This window comes from Balearica regulorum, chromosome 12 (genome assembly GCF_011004875.1).
Source record: "Balearica regulorum gibbericeps isolate bBalReg1 chromosome 12, bBalReg1.pri, whole genome shotgun sequence".
Lineage (NCBI taxonomy): Eukaryota > Metazoa > Chordata > Aves > Gruiformes > Gruidae > Balearica > Balearica regulorum.
In genome coordinates, this window is record NC_046195.1 from 1,908,339 (window position 1) to 1,925,983 (window position 17,645).

Here is a 17,645-nt window from a genome sequence, read left to right on the forward strand (position 1 = left end):
GAGTTAACTTAAAAATAAGTTATTCTGACCATGCAGGAAAGCTCAGTGCAAGGGAGACTGTTTACTCACGTGAATTCTCCTGCTTTCCACTAATCCCTCTCCACATTTCTATCTGCCAGACAAAGGAATGCTGATTGCGTTTGTGTTTTGTTACACAAGAACACACGCAATCCAAAGTTATCAGCTGCAGAGAAAACCAAAGTTTTGAAAAAAACTCTCCAGAGCTCTTGAAAGAGTTGAATTTGCACCCAAAATGGGCCACAAAAACATTATCTTCAGGTGTATACACACACACACGTTTCTTTTGCTGACAGTACAGAGCTGAGCAATTCAGCCACCACCACTTCTGGCAAATGGAGCAAAGCAACTGCTCGCAGGGTCAAACAGTGGGCTGACTGATAAGAGTAGAGAGGAGGCACGTTTCATCAGAGAGTTCACTGACCCCACTCATCATTTGGCCCTGCAAACAGCAGTACCCATGCAAGGAGGGAATGGGAACTGCCTAAGCCAAGAGCAACGCACACGTAACCGTGCCTGTCCTGATTTCAGTTGTCTATACACCCCTGCGTCTCAAAAAGCATCGCTTGGGACGAGTATTAAATACCCAAAGAAACTCAAAGCACCAGAACTTGTTTGAGTTTGTTGGGTTTCTCAAGCCAAGCAGCATTGGGAGCCTACCAACAACAGCCCATACTGCCTCAGCTCAGAAAACCAAAGAAAAACCCTAAAAGGAAGTTATCCGGAGTGAAGTACCTCACCACACAGTAACTATTTCACCAGTTTCCACACGCACACCAAAGCGGCACAGGAATGGCAAAAATCAAGTATGTCCTGCCATGATTTTTATACAATGGGCTTGTTCACATACCAGCTACTTCCTCAGCGGCTCTGAAAAAGTTCAGCTAAAGTAAACAGGTCAAATGCACTTTGTCAGGGTAGTACACTCACACAACTTACTCAACGTGCTCCTTCAGAGATTGACCTAGCTTACTAATACCAGGCAGGAAGCGGAAACCTTCAGAACCACTTAAAATTTTTGCTTCTTTACCTTGGAAGAGAGTCTCTTCGTGCTTTCTCCTAAATAGGAATAGGCAGACATAAGTTTAAAAAAAAATTCTTTGAACTAACAGCCAAAGTCAGTTATTTTGGCAGTTGACTATTTTCAGGTGCGATTCTACAGATTCTTCTAGTTCTGCAGTTGCAGCATGCATTCTCCACTTCAAGAGAACTGTGCACAAGCAGAGCCCTCCTGAGCAGAAACTCCTACTGTATCCTGCTTATCTGCTGGAAAACAAGAGTTCAGAGTCTGCATCCCTCATTTGGTGAAACACCACACAAAGTATTACTCCATCAAGCACAATTTTTCTGAAGAGCTGTAAAGGCAGTAAGCTAATAGCCAAGCTTTTAATTTCCAACATCAGGGATTATCTCCCTCCAGCTCCCAAATTCCTCAAATCACAAAGCAATCAAAGTTTGATCTTTTGTGAATTAGCATGCACCCTCCTCGTGCGAAAAGGCATGTTCATGGTGTGCCAGAACATGGAGAGTGCCTCAGACCAGGGGATCAGGCAGAGAACCGAATAAGCCGTAAGAAAAACCTTTTCTCTTTCACACGTTTACATTTCAGCCACAAGTAGTTTCCCAAAAGACCTATTTTTGAAGCAGATGGCTAAGACAGGATCCTTGCGCTGCTGGTCCCTGGAAATGAAAGGTGCCACATGGTGCTCTGGGATGTAAAAGTTTTAACTGAGGAAGATACAAAACCAAGAATGCTTTAGAAAAGATTGAGAGGAAGGAACTTAACACGCCAACATGAGTAAGTAGGCGCCAGCCAGAAACCATCAGCAGAGCTCAGGAAAAAGCCAAGAAGCAGAGTTTTAGGCAGGTACACAGGCTACCGCTCAGTTACTCTTAGGTTATGGCGAACAGCCCCCTGTTACAGGGCTCTCAATTGTTCCGCTGTCCCCAGCAGCAGTATTTGGCTCCTCTCCCCTTGTCCAACGTTATCTGCAGAGAACTACAGCCTTTTGCCATCCCACAGATGTGCCAGAGCCTGGCAACAAGGACAGACGTACACCAACACATGGCCATGGAGAAGCAGCGCTTGACTCTTAAGCTGTTTGGACTCCACGCTTCTCCAAAGGGAGGACACCAAAGGGATACACGTGTCCCTCCTAAGCCAATTTTCAGGGGTTTTTCTTCTTTACTAGGCAATGCCTACCAGCTAGGTGTCCCGCCAGCTCTCAAACGCTGCCCAAAACAGCTGGCAAGACCGCTGGCACTGCCAAAAGGCACCACCATTGCCAAGACACTTGCACAGGGCAAGTCAACACGACCAGAAGCAGGCAGCTAAGCTACAGTGGGAAGAAACAAGTTATTTTTAAAAAGTATTTTGAATGGCTTCATAGCTGCTGCTTTGTTCCAAGTGACTTAGATACTGTTGAAAGTATCTAATGCCAATAGTTGTATTTGAGTGTTACGTACATACGGTGGTTCAAACACTCACCACAGCAAACTGCGCTGAATACCAAAAATAATTACTCAGCATTACTATGCCATGTAAACAAGGCACCTCTTTTGAAAGAGTGTCTGTAGTTATACAGACATTTCAGATTCTAAAAAGGCACCAACTTGTGAAGTACAAACACTACCAAACTAAGTTACACATGAAACTCAACTACCGAGGAAGCCGGGAATAGCAGTTTTCAAAGCACTTATTTAAACGGTATTTCCATCACAGCTCAAGATCAAAAGCTAAAAGCAAACTAAGGAATTAAATACAGGCTGGACAAACTCAAGGGTTTCAGCATTACTAACACCTGGGATGGGAAAGCTATGTAAAAATTAGCAGAATTCCCATTATTAAATTAAAAGATAACTTTTATTCTCCAGCTCAGGCAGAGTCGGTCACTTCCTCGTCACGTCGGAGCCTCCTGCACCGATGTCCTACACAAGCTCGGCAGTCCTCTCTCGAACACACAGGCACTGTACGCTGGGCTGCACTCAAATGCACCATTTGGCACTACTGAGTGGCTACGAACCCTCCGTGTGTGTTTCACGCTAAACGAGGTTGCAATTTCCTTGCAAATGCAGAAGCTACCAAATGACTTGATGGAATCCAGCAGCATTATATGCCTATATACACACAAAAGCCTCCAAACATTCTTCACGGCTGCCAATAATACAGCGTAGCCAGCCACAAACAAGAGAAAACATCGCTTGTAATATTTTTAGATCCCTTTAACTCCAAAAGTAATAGAAGTCCAGAGGACTGGAAGCATGAGCCCGAACAGATAAGTTATGGACTGAACTACACGGAGAGGACTTTCAGCTGTCACAGTTACTTCCCACAGAAAGTCACAACTCTCGTGACAAATCCTGGATTCTTCTCCCAGCTCTCAGCCATTCAAAATTGTCTTTCTTAAGCAGAGGAATGAGCAGCTACATTCTCCGTAAAGAAGAGTCTCCTAGAAATTTTATCTGTACGAAAACCGTGACTGAGTCACTATTACAACATGAGCGCAGATTGGAGATCAACGATCACTTCCTTAACTGCTCTATCGCATCTGACATGCAACAGCCAAACCACATTCTTGTTTATCTCATTCATGGACTAAAGGGGAAGAGAGAATATTTTCAAAATAAAAAATTAAAAACAATTCAACAGGTGGCAAGGACACCTGGAGAGGTGCTGTACAGGGAGAGACTTTTAATTTTGGAGTTAACGGCATCACTTTGAACAAACATTAAAGTCTTCCAGGTCTCAGTTTTAATTGCAAGAAGCAGAGACTGTCAAACTGAAATTCTGGGCACCACGCTCCCAAATTCAACGTTGCTCGCCAAACAGCACTAAGCAAGAAACGTGAAATATTCTGAATAGACACAGGACTGCCCCGTACTTCTATATCGCATCACAAGAACACAAAGAGCATCAGAGGTTTGGGTTTTTATTTCCTATTAATGAACTTTAACTCAAGCAAGGCAAAAACTAAGGAGTCAGAGCTTGGGATGAGCGTAAAAGTGTAAGCCATAGTTTCATTTTTAATTATGCTCTAACACCCAGAAATAGCTATTGTTTCACATCAAGAAGCACGAACGCTGCAGTCTCAATCATGACTTCCCCGTGACACATCAACTTCCAATTTATAGCAGAAATAACATTTCTACTTTGCACCACAAGTATGGTCCTGCTCCCTAAAATTAAGCCCACGGGGAATAGCATTAACTGTATTTACTATTAATTTCTTGCTTTCAGAAACAAATGTTTAAGAATAGCTAAAGAGTGTTTTCAGTTTCACTTTGACAACGTCCCCAATACATGCCAGTCCCCATCTGCATCCACAAGGCTGCCTTGTGATTTTTGCAAAAGTATGCTGAGACAAAAGAAACTAGCATCTTTTTTTTTTTTTTTTTTTTTACTCATGGCCAGCCATGAGATTTATGCTTGGCCTAACAGAAAATGAAATCTAAAGTAATAAGCAAATGGGTCATTTAAGTACGAAGTTTAAATTACGCTGGAGGTGTAACACATAAAACAAGACTTTTCTACCTGGTAACACTGATATTTAAAATAATTCTAAGGAAAAAAAAATCTATTATATTCAGAAATACAGGTCTTGGCAGCCAGGGAACAGATACCATGTCATTTCCAAAAACTTTGTGGTGATCGCTTATACCAGATTTCAGGAACGCTTTGTCACAATGAAGTTTACTCCGTTCCTTGGAAATATTAAATGCATTCCTACTCTAATGAAACACCTTATAAACGCCACGTGACAGAAACGCAGAGAGTTTAACAAAGCATTTCCTTCCAGCATGATAACATTTAGGGCCCCAACAAGAATTTTATTATCAAATAACCAACCACACAATAAGAGAAGTTAAAGGCTTGCAAATTCACCTCGTGCAGGCAGCACAAGCGGACCCAAACGCAAGAAGCATCAGCCTGAAGCTCTTCCACCCACAGACTCCTACCTAATGCTTGTCAAGCAGCTTCAAGTACTCCGAGTCTTCAAGATGTCATCTCTAACATTAAATAGAGTTTTAAGCACAACCCTGTACAACAGCAGCAATTCCCGCTGCTCGCTGGCAAGTCATTCCTATTTCGGACAACATATTTGGAACGTACTTGCCCACAGCGCTGAACTACACCAGCATCGGGGAAATTTCCTGAGTTAGGACTGGAAATCGGCAGTACGTTTTGTCCAAGCAAGTAAAGCCACGGTTTAATAAGACCCCTTTTTGCCGAGCGACAATGGGTTCGCACTTGCCGTAACAGAGCTCTATTTAACCACGGAGCTGCGGCATTCTGGGGGATATCTGCACCGCCACAACGCTGCTGGCCTCTTGAAAAAGCCATTCCTCAACAAATTTAACAAACACAGCTTTGTAACTTAGGAGCGGCCTGGTGTTTTGGCTTCTTTTAATGGCGAAGCTTTTATCCAGTAAGGGCCTGACCTTGCTTACAACTAAGTCACCCAGCTTTGCCACTTAAATGAGAAACCAAGATTTGGTACAAATGCTTTACACATTACCCGTTCTGCTCTGAAAAGCCTTATTTAAAAGGCTACAGTAAAGAGAAAAGGTATTTTTGACCTAGACTAACTTTTGTTGGATCTGGTGATGTCATCTCCTTCCAAAGAAAGCTCAGGTTCGAAGCTCAACACGCTCACAATCACGTGGCGGGTCAGGCACAACGCCCGGCCGCGTCCAGGATCCCACTCCCTGCTGTGGGGTGGGGAAAAGGAAAAAAAAAAAAAAATAAAGAGGCAGCTCGACTCCCTTTTCCTGTGCTTTGTTTTAAACATCAGCCTTTGGAGCTTCATTTTCAACACCTCGCTATTACAAAGTTCAGAAAGAATGAATATTGTCAGTGAGATCACAATAATGTCATTGGAATGCTCCAGAAAGGTGAAACGAAACCAACTCGGAAATACTGAAATCGCACAAGCTTGCGACAAGGCAAGGAGAACACTGGGCCAAGCAAGACTCCAGACACGCAGATCATCACGTGCTCTATTCAGAGCAGAGACAAACATGTTATTCTAAACATTTATTTTCAGAAAATCTACAGCAACAATGAAAACAGCAATCCAATCAAAAAAAAAAAAGAGATGTAACAATGTCAGAAAATTATTTGGACAAAAAGTTCAGAGGAAGAACACAGGGAAGGCATTAAACTGTGGGAAAACGTGTGCAAGAGGAGAAAGCCTTTTGTTCAACACCCCCTCTATGTCTAGGTTTTTACAGTTGTTCGGTGATTTATTCTGCCAGAAATCCATCTGTTTACTTAGACAATTAAAATAACAGGTCAAATGACTTTCTGCTCCACATAATCATAGTGATATAATGGCAGCGATACTCTGAGGCGGGGTTTAAAAGTCTCAGCCAATCGACAGCACAAGGTTAAGGAGTTTATTTATACCCCCATTTTTTGCATTCGGAGAAGAAGGGGAATTCTTGTTGCGCAACATATTGAGTCAAATCAGAATTATAAGCATAAACGCCACTTTGCAAAAAATCATCATTAAACACCTGAAATCCCGCTTATGCTCAGACAAGAGAGCGCAAATGCAAAATATTCTGAATATTTCAGTCATTCTGAAACCTCCCTAGTTCACTGCAAGTTTAGTAGTCTTAGAAGACCAAGTGATAAAAAAAGGTAACAGCTCGGTGCGGAGCAGCCGTCTTCAAGAGCCCATTACAAACCACAGTGCAGGTTACAGGCTCTGTAACAAGTAACTTTACCTCAAGTTAACTACTACTTCTGCAAAGTCTTCATCAGATCAAATCCCAGTCCTGAGAAGTTCAGGCTTTTCTTACACAGCTTTTATTAGGAAATGACTTAATGAATGGGAGAATAAATTTATTTAGTCACTTCCATTTATTACCAGCTAATAAACTGTTCAATTCCAGTGTTTTAATACGGACAAAAACTGTTTCAGATATCCCCTTTCAGATACCTCATGGCTCACCGATACGTTTTCCTCTCACCACAGCTGCAAAGATGATCAACTGAAAAACAAAATCCTATTTATACCTTACTTCTGAGGAGAAATCAGTAATTTCACTGGTTAGAGGGCGCAAGACTTACAGCTGAAGTCTTCAGGTACGGGCAACCTCTGCGTTACATCCTCGCACGAACAAGTTCCCCAACACTAAGAAACTTTAACCACAACGTGCATCGGCATTCGATACCAAGAGCCCAACATAGATACGCAGACCAAAGCCATCCAGTACTTGACTGGAACAAGTGAATCACAGCACTGCAACCGAGGATCCGCAGCAGGATCCTGAGCCAATGCGACTCCAGAAAAGGTTTACTGAACCAGAAAAGCAGCGGCGGCAATCCTGGTCAGACGCCAAAAGCAAGGAAATAAACAGAACAGAGCCCTGGAAGATTTCACCACCAGTAACAGAAGCAAGGATGAGCAAATACTGAAGCATCAACTGAATTTGGTTCACTTACCTCCGAACAGACTAGGAATCTGATGCCAGTAAGCTGGCATTTAAAAGCAATTCAGAGCAACTGAATGTTTTTCTACTCTCTTCTGATACATTCCAGGGCTTAAGCTGATTTTAGGTCCTGAGTTTACCCATGACATTCTAAACAAACTGGCTTTCTGCACTCTGCTCTGTTAAACCAGGAATAACTACTGCAAATCTAACACAAATAACTAAAGCATAAGCAGCAGCCACTGTGGTTCTGTGTAGGCGGTTTGCAAGGCTTCTGCAGAGCCCAACGCAGCCAAGTCCATCGCAGGGTCAGGCCTCCCACCGCCACCCCGGGGTAGAGGAGCAGAAGAAGGGTCTCTTTACCTATACCGACTTCTCTCCACTAGTTCTGCAACTCGGAGATCAAGCACACAAGTTGTACGGCTCAAGGGCAGTATAAAAGGGGGGGGGGGGGGGAGAGACCCAAACTAAAAAACAGGACCATGTCTAAGAAATCAGTTCATGAAGAATAGGTAGGTGAGTTCACCGTGCCAGCCGGGTCTGGAAAACGCATGAGCAGGGAGACTCGCTACTCCTCACCAGCAGGAACTTTCCCACCACTTTACTTATGCAAAGATAGGAGAAATAGTAGAATCTGTTCAATACAATCAGCATGGGTCATGTTTTACGCAGTCTTCGTCATTAAATACAGAATCACCATTTCAAAGAGGAAAAAGTTTATATTACTAATCATTTGCATATTTACTTGCCATTTGTTTCCCTCCCTATATTGAGATCAATAACTGGTAGCAAGGAAACATCCATACTTAATCATGAGATCTTCTTTAACTGCAAGGTAATCAGCTAGCCTAGACAGACTCCTTTATTCAGCTTTACATGTACAGTACTATTATTAAAGCTATAAACCTTAATTTGACTTAAGAAATGCCATTTACTAATTTGGTACGCAAATACCTTTACAGATGTTTGCATCAAGCTCCATATAAACTACGGTGGATTTACAGCACATAAAGCAACATTTTAAAGCTGCTATTATAGTCACTGTAGAGCTCAGAATAGTTGGGCAAAAACATTCACTGAAGTATCTCGTATTTAAATGGATTTACCAACACTGGAAGTACATACAACTAACAAAACAACTGCTTTCCGGGCACTGTGTCCTTCAATATTTAATATCCATAGATTTCATCTTCTCACACTATTCCTCTTTGCATATTGGAAAAGGAAAAGCATTTTCTATTTACTTGCCAGAACTCTGAATAACATCAAGTAAATGGGAACAAAAGAAAACCCACGCACTCTGGTCACCTGCAGAAAAAGTGAATGGCATCAGAAACTTTTTGGTGAGCTGGAGCAAAACCTTGCCATAAACATTTAGAAAGGGATGCCAGATAGCTTCAGTGGCTTGAATTTTTTTCCCAAAAGCTCAAGAGCCAACAGATAAGACTTCAATACTTTCATCTGAAGACAGTAAATGTTATTTCAAACTCAATTTCGATTTTAAAGCAGCGTGCTTAAAAACCGGGGGTAAAATGTTATCGTTTTGAAGCGACTGCTTGTATCCTTCCTGGTCTGCACTGGAAACAAACACGACAAGGTTCAACCCCATGAGCAGGAGCGCGTCTGTATGTGGCAGGGGGGAAGGGAAGGGAGAAGGCAACAAAACCAGAGCGGTGCCTGGCTGCCTCTCCTCAAATTCCAGAGCTTGCCATCGACTCCCCGGCTTACGGAAGGAACTGTAGGGGCTCAAACCGCCCCCAGCCAGCGTGAAGACGGAGGGGGGGGAGAGAGGCAAAATAGAGATTACAGCCCACCGCCTGGACACCACACAAAGAGGAGCCCTTTCAGAGCCAAGGGCCTGGTTCCCGACGCTTCCACGGCAGGAAGCGAGCTCCTGGCCTGCCCCGAGGGACCTCCCCAGGGGGTGCCGAGGAGCGCCCCCCCCGCCCCCTTCCCCAGAGGGGCTGCGGGCTCCCCCGCAGGAGTTCGGGGCTCCCCCAGAGTGTGTGGGGGGGAATCTGGGCCGCGGGAGGCCCGGGCCCGGCGCCCCTCAGGCGAGGCCCGCTGGCGGCGCGGCCCGCCCCGCCTCCCCCCTGTCCCGGTCCCGGTCCGTGTGTCGCCCCCCCCGCCCGATCCCTGTCCCGCTCCCGGGGGAGGGTGGTCGCACCTGGATGACCTCGTTGACCTCACGGATGCACTCCACCATGTGCTGCAGGATCTGCTCGGCCGTCAGCACCTCGTAGCGATAATCCTCCTCCTGCTCGGGGCCGCCACCGCCTCCGGGGCCCGGCCCGCCGCCCAGGCCGCCTCCACCGCCACCACCGCCGGGGCCCAGCCCTCCCGTTTCACCGCCTAACAGCCCGTCGCGTTCTCCGCCAACGCGCAGCCCGGGCTCCACCAGCTCCACCTCGCCCAGGTCCAGATTATCGTCGGGCTCGTCCTCCTCCTCGTCCTCCTCGTCCTCCTCCGCGCCGCTGTCCTCGCTACACTCCTCGTCCTCGTCGAACTCGTAGTTGTAACCCTCGTCCGAGTCCATGGCGAGGCGGTGAAGAAACGGCGGCGGCTCCCGCGGCCCCACCCCACCCCGCCGGCCTGGCTGGCGCCCACCGCCGCCGCCGCCGCCGCCGCCGCCCCCCCCACCTCCGGCGCTGGCCCGGGCCCCGCCGCGCCTCAACCGCCTCAGCCGCCGCCGCCGCCAACAAAGGGACGCGGCCGACCCGCTCCGTCACCGCGCGCCGCGCACGCACGGCACGTCACGCCGCGGCGCGTGACGCGTAACGCCGCGCCTGCGCGAAGGCCGCCATCTCCCCTTCGCCGCGCCGGCCGCCATCTTGAGTGCGCGCCATACACCCCACCCTCTCCCCCCATCGCGTACGCACTCCTCTCACCCCGCCCACCGCCGGCGCCATCTTGAGTGTGGCGCGGCGCCATCTTGAGCGCGGCGGGTGGAGCGGGGTTACCGGTCTACCGGTTTCTCTCCGCTACCGACCCGGGTGCGGGCGCCGCGGGGTGGCGGGGATGTGTGGTGGAGGTAGCGGTGCGGAGCCCCCCGGGGTGTTCTGTCAGCCGAGCGCGGAGGGAAGGCCCTCTGAGCTGCCATTATGTAAAGAGTGGTGCAGCGCCTGTGGGGAGCGACTTGTGAGGGGAAAGAGATTGTTCTGCCTCAAAATCAGAATGAAATTGCACTGAGACGCTCCAGGCAGCAGTTCAGGTGAAACCATGGGATAAACGAGGCTGCCATCCTTGGAGGGGACCCTGACTGTGCCAGGTTGCATCTCAGCTCCAGTTCTGCCTTCTGGTCAGCGAAGATAAAAATCCGCAATTTTTTCACAGTGACACCAGGCTTGATTCCCTTTCTTCTCTGTTACTTTGGCATTTTGCAGGGAGGAAAGATAGGCCAGACCACAGACAGTCCTTTTTCCCCTCCGGCAGATGGCTGGGGCCAAGCCTGCCATGGCCAAGCGCTTCGGGCAGGTCAGGGACAAGGGGCCAGCGCCGCTCCCAGGTGGCCTCGTCCCTGCCAGCACCTCTCGTTTGGACACCACGCCAGTGGCGAAGGGCAAGGGCGGACATCGGGGTGCTGCAGGGATCGAGCACCCTTCTCAGCATTCCCTGCCATCGTGGCAGCATGGCCGGGGCAGCTCTGCTTCCAGTATCAGCCATGCTTGGACTGGTATGGAGGAGGTGAGCCAGGCTTATTGCTTGCAGTCATTTGGGGATGGAGAGGGACTCCATCTGGCTCGGAAACAAGGCTGCAGCCTGGCCCAGAGGAAAGCCCACAGATACCAAACCCTCTCCGCTGCAATTCACCGTGGATGCGTGATGCCGCACCGCTGCTAATCCTCCACTTCCTCGTGCCCTGGAGAATTGTTTCTTCTCCGGGGTAAAGTGGGGCCATTCTGATGTGGGTGACATTATTCACCCACTCCATCCAGATGAAGATGCCCCCGTGCCCGGAAGAGACTCAGCCTGGAGGTATGCGGCGTAGGTGTGACGAGTTTCATCAGCTCTCTGGGGCGGGCGCCACTGCCACGCTTTGCGGGATCCTGCTTCCTGCTTCAACACAAATACCTTGTGAAACAGAAAATTAGAAGCTTCCTCCAAAAGGGTGTTTATTTTCTGCTGGATCACGGAAAGCGTAATGATGGCCACGGCAACAGGGATTTAAGCTCACGGTGACGCAGGCAGGTGCCCTTGGGGATCCAATGTCTTGGGTAGATGTCTCTAGAAACCTTGCTGGGTACCAGTCTGTACCTTCACAGCTCCGAAAATCAGCTCCGGGTTTTTCGTAGCGTTACAGCCACTTCCAGCAGCCATAACTGCCCAAACAGTTGTCACACAAAGCTGTCCCCGAGCTCAGCTCTGCCCAGGTCAGGAGTGGCACAGGGGGGTGTGGGTCGGGTACACATGTTGCCTCGCGTCAAGCTACCTAGTAAATAAAGCCCATTCCCTAATTATCCTGCTCGTTTGGAAAGGCAAAGGCCCAGGCATTAATCATCCTGCCCTACATAAATATAAATAGCCCCAGCTTTGTTCTGCTCCAGACTTAGCAGCTGGACATTTGTTCGCCAGGCTGGTCCCATCTCCCATGTCAAACCTCGGGGGCTTGGCTGGTCACCCCATGTCCTTGCCCTATGCTTTGTCCCCCAGTGTCACCCCCTGTCCTGCCCAGCTCCTGGCCAACACACGAGCAGGCGTAGGGCAGCAGATCTGCCCATCGAGACAAGCATTGACCAGACAGCTGGGTTTTGCTTTATCAGAGCTTTGTAAAACCGGGTCCAACCCTCGGCCAGAGGTGACCTTCCCCGGTGGGGGGGTGCCGGGGCACGGGCAGGGACCGGCCATCCCCCGGATGCCCCCAGCATCCCCGCCGCGGGTACCCGAGCGCCTCCCCGCTGCCCTCTCCTGGCCCCTGCCGAGGCTGCAGAGCTCCGGAGCCTCTGGGCAAAACCCTGCGAGATGAGCTGTTAGACATCGAGCTAAAGCCATCACCTCGCACAGCGCTTCTAAACCCAAGGGGAAGAGCCATCCTTCAGCAACACAGCCATTTGGAAACACGTTTAAACCTCCTCGGGCGCCCGACTGTTTCCCTCTCTCGTTTAATCCCAGTACTAAACATTTCTAAACAGCAATGGGATCATTGTGCCATCCTGCAGACACGGGAACACGGTTCTCCTCCCATGATCATCCCAGCCTTATCTTTTTACTGTGGCAAGACATGGATCAATGCTTCGCTGCTCAAAAATTCTCTCTGGTGTGAAATTTTAGCCATGCCCTTTGCCAAAGGTCTTCCTTTTGTTATGAAGTTTCCGACCCGAGGGAGCCTTGGGTACGCACCAGCAAAAGGTACCCGAGAAAAGCAGGGCTGCTGCCTTCAGCTCATCCCGAGGGGATCTGCACTGCCTCCAGGAATTTTAGGACTCCAGCTGTCATGGATGAGTGGAATGCACCTGACTCAAAAGAGAGAAGCAGCGATATGTTTTATTGAGGTAAAATAATTTGACAGAGTTTAATAAATTTGATGGAATTTAACAAAGTTTAACAGTGGTTTACCAAGGTTCAATAAGTTTGATGGCAAGGTTCACCTTATCAATTACTGCATGGAAAGGAAAACTGAGTTAGAATCGAATTAGAATGATTGACACAGAGACCAGAGATGCAAGGAAGCCCCTCCCGTTGAGTCACGAGGTTCAGAGTTTTAAACTCCCGACAGAGCCTACGTGCTGCTGTGTCCAATCTTAGTCTCAGACTTGGACAACAGTTTATGTCTAATGGAATTACCTATACAAAGTTTATAAGAACTGAGTAGCTACATGGATTAGTAATGTTTCATTAGCATTAACTCAGCATGCTATCACTTACCGAGGATCTGTGGCAAGGAAGGCTCTCTGAGTCTCAGGTAAAGAATCTCAAACCTTAAGAGGCATCAAGGGGAGAGTCTCCTGGTGTGAAGTCCAGCTGCAATTCAGGGAGAGCTCAAATTGGACTCATCCTGATGGTAATATTTGTGAAAGTAGTTGGCTGCTAGTCAATAGTACAGACAAGATAAATGTCTTTGTTTCAGCTCTGGTTCAGCCTGAACCAAAGTTCGGCTGTGGGGGTCACACCAGCTACTGAGGAAAGTTGAGATCCACTCTCCTACCCACTCTGAAAAATTATTTACACCTCCATAGGCACCCGGCACTTTTTCATTTTATTCTTGCAAGAGCTTAATTACCCAGGTGATTCTAGTAACTGTTAACACTGAAGCTGACAAGAATAAAATATTGCATTGCAATCACCTTGCTCCGTGAAGTTAAGCACGCACTTATGGGATTTACAGGAGCAGGGCCTCTGTGCACGAGGAGTGTGTCACCGCGCATCCACGGGCTCTGATTGATTCTAGCTCGGCCCCGCTGCCGTGACTGAGAGCAGCCAGGGACAGCAGCCACAAATACTCAGCCTCTGCAATAACTTGCAGCATCTCCCTATGACGAGTCGCACTTTGCCATACCAAAATGCTGTGAAAAGTGCCAGTGCCTGCGGATTCGGGGTGAACTTCTCATCTTACCTGGCCTCTCTCCTGCTCCACTGCTCCTTGAGCCAGGCGGGATCTCCAGAAAAAGCCCTTCTCCTCCACCACCTGAGGCACACGGAGATCCTGCACTGGGAGATTTCTTGATGCTTTGGGTTTGATTTTGGCTGCCTGCGCACCCATTAACAACCTTGACAGTGAGCGTGGGCCAAGATGCCACTCAGATCACCGTTTGTTCAGCCACCCCAAAGCTGTGTGAGCTGGAGATAATCCAGAGGAAAAAAGGCTTTGCAAATAATACCAATAGTGCAAATACCACCAGGCTGAGCTCGAGTCAGGAACCCAAATCCTTCAGACTGATTAACACATCTCACTTTGAGCTTTTTGCCTTAAACTCCCCTTTTTGCCTTAAACTCCCCTTCTAAGTTCATAATTGTTGAAATATTCCTCCTTGCTGAGACCTGCTCCTGCCTGCTCGCTCTGAATCTCCCAGGCCTCGCTCCCCTTACATGTGCTCTCCCATCTGAAGAGGTCCCTTCTGTTCAACTCCATCTGTGCTGAGAAATTCATTTACCACGTGCATCTGCTAAACCGTTCGATGGCAGCATCTAGCATGGTACACGGTGGTCAAGGTGGAAATGCAGAGATATGCAAACGAATCATCCTGTGCTTTGAAAAGCACCGGGATACGTGCTTGCGGCTTGGAAAGCAGCCTGCCGTACACCAGCCTGCTTTACCCCTCAAAAGCATGGATGTTCTCCCAGGAGCTGAACTGTTAGAGAAGGATCTGGCTGGTGAAAATACCCTGGACGTGGATTTAGGGTCATCTCTGGGTTAGGATTTTCTCCGTGCACGTGCTAAAGCTCCGCTAATTGTCTCTCCTGGTTTTTGCTGGGTGTTTAAATGTGAGCACCCCTCTGCTCCATGACATGGGTGCTGGTACCTTGGCCTCTCCAGCTCACAGTCCGCAGCGTTGGTGCTCACAGGGACACTGAGATACCCTCGGGGACGGGTGTTTCTGGCACAGCTAGGAGAGGCTGGGAGACTCACCCGTTCTCTCCTACGACGCTCAGTTTGGTTTTGGTAGAAAGCCCCAGGTCACAGCAGAGCAAGGCTGGTGGCCTTGCTGGAATCTGCAGCAAATGTCAGGGGAGTCACTCTGAGAAGAGCAATGTCATTCGGAAGGAGGAAGCCTGTACTCGTCATCCCACCTTCGCATGGAGCAGCCACAAGCTGGAACAGCAGATACATCAGCACCAACTCGTGCAGGTGGCTTGCTCCCTGCCAGCGCTTATGTGACACCGTGCTGAGCAATATCATCCCTGAAATACTTAGATGGGCAACAGGAGGGTCCACACCCGCAAAGACCCAGCACATGCCGGCCTTTACCCCACCCCCCCCCCCCCCCCCCCCGGACCACCACCACATGTAAGGTCATTTCAACAAATACATGGCTGCAACCCTCGCAGTTGCAATCAGAATACCATCATTATTTTACCAAGGATGAAGGGGGAGGTAAACAAGCAAACAGAGAGAGTAAGTTTGCCCAGAAAGCTTCTGAAATGTCAAAATTCAAGTCAGAGGTCTACAGGCTGTTGCAGGCATTTCCAGAAAATAGTCTGTGTTTTCTAAAGCCCTCTTCCAGTCACACCACAAGCAGGTCCCTTGTTCATTCCTCGCTAAACTAGCCTCAAAGAGGCCAGCCTTCCCTGGTGGATATATCACCCTGGAGATTTACCTGAAGACCACGAGCTGGTCTGTTGAAGAGCTACTGAAGAGCATCAGCATCTTCTGGCTACTGCCACTCTATGCCCAATGCAGGACAGCATGTAAACCAGTTTCTTTCAGCTAAGCTCCAAAGTTAAACACATGTTTAAGCTGGTTTTTTTACATAAAGATACGTTCCTGAATCAGACTGTTAGTCTCGATTAATGCCAGCCAGCTACAGATGAACTTCTCTGAGTCATCCTCCAGAGACATCAGGTCCCCTAAAATAGCAACAACAACAGAATCCATAGAAAGGCTTGAATATTTCGACTGAAAGCCATGAACACAACGCTTTACATAAGTGTGGTGAACACACCACTTTCCCCAGACTGAAATAAAAATAAGGATTCGCTTCAGGCCAGGGCACTTTCGCATTTCAGTCTCACACGCTGGGAAGCACAGCCCTGCCGACGCTGCTGACACTGCCTGATGCTACACAGCAACAAACTCTCTCGGGTGGGGTTTTGTTTTTTTTCCTTCCTCTGCAATTTTAATGAAGTGAAGCTACTTGAGAAAAAGTCCAGCAATACTGGAATCAATGCTGTCAGAAAAGCGGTCGCAAGAGCTGGCGCTTTGGAGGTTTGCATGGGGAAAGGCAGCAAACCCTGCTCATGATGACAGAAGCTGCCTGTAGACCAGCAGCAGCCTTCAGATAACCAAAGGAAAACTCGAGCACAAGGAATGCCAGGAGCCATTTTCCCAGAAGTCCAACACAGGTTGGAATACAGCTGTTCTTTTCCACATCCCTTCTTGCCATGTGATGTGGATGGAAACTGAGAAGGGCTAACGTCCTGGAGCAATAGCAGGAGCCACGAGGAAACAGCCCAGCACATGCTATTGTGCTGAACTGGGGTCCTACTACCTCTCTGTAGGGAAAACAAGAGACAAGTGAGGACTATCAGGAGCCTGAGGCCACCAACAGGCTTTAATTGCCCTAATCAACCCTACCTGGGACCTTCACCCATGACCCATTGCTCGAGGAGCTCTATTTAAGCTGAGGTCTGGGCAGCTCCTTCTTTGTTAAGCTCTCCTTTAGATGCATCTACTTCTAGGGCCTTCCCAATGGATCCTAGACTAAAGTTGGTGTCTTGCTTTTGCCTGGTAAGATTTGGACTGTTGATGGGCCCAGTTGCTGCTACCACTGTCACATTCTGATTGCCTGGCTTGGGGCTCTACATAGCTGGTAAGGTTGTTGCTTGGCCCATGTTGCATCCATGCTAGGTCCTTACCTTCCCTTGGAGGGAAGGGTGCCTTTGTTGGTACCTCACAGGCTCTCTCACCCCTGGTAAAGACCTTCCATCTATCCAAAACCTTCCTTCCCAGCTCCACTGGAACTTCCTCATGTCCTCCCAGCTCTTCTCCTTTCACCATTAGTCTCCAGCTTTGTGCTGGTGCTTTTGAAACCTTTGATAGCCAGTTCTTTGAGGTTTTGGGGTTTTTTTCTGCAAAATGCTTATTTTTTTCTTCTGTTTTCCTGGCTCTACCTGTGCTGCTGACCTGATGTACAATGTCTTAAATTCTCCACCAGACCTTTCCATGGTCGTGTCCTGCTCATGCCGAGTGGGTTTCCATCTTGTGATGGGGTCATCTCCCTTGTTATGCTTTCTCCCATGGCATTTGTTTAATTTCCTGCTTGTTCTCTGTGCATGTGGCTTGTCTCCCAGTGCTCCTGATAGCTCAGAGCTCTCTGGTGGCTTCATTGCTTGCTTGGGGGGGGGGGGCTGGGACACCAATTTTTTAATAATTTGATGGAGCTGGTGCCTGTGTAGGAGCTGATGGAGTTGTGCTGGCAATTAGATGGGTAAAACCTGGGCTTAAGGGTCCTTATTTGACTTGAGGATTGCTGAGGAATGCGGAGCTGGAAGGGAGGAGGCGAAATAAAAAGTTCATCTGAGGTTGAGGGTTTCCT

General features: G+C 48.3%; 1 protein-coding gene across 5 annotated transcripts in view; it reads right to left on the reverse strand.

Moving 5' to 3' along the window:
* ARIH1 (ariadne RBR E3 ubiquitin protein ligase 1) overlaps nucleotides 1-10,204 on the reverse strand; it is a 58,954-nt gene extending 48,750 nt beyond the window's left edge. Inside the window, exon 1 of one of the 5 annotated variants that reach the window (XM_075764891.1) lies at nucleotides 9,623-10,204. In XM_075764891.1, coding sequence (XP_075621006.1) covers nucleotides 9,623-9,991 — 369 coding nt within the window. In that variant the 5' untranslated portion in view covers nucleotides 9,992-10,204. The remainder of the gene's footprint in view (nucleotides 1-9,622) is intronic. The other 4 variants (XM_075764893.1, XM_075764892.1, XM_075764894.1 and 1 more) reach the window with 4 other exon arrangements.
* Between the last annotated feature and the right edge of the window lie 7,441 nt (nucleotides 10,205-17,645).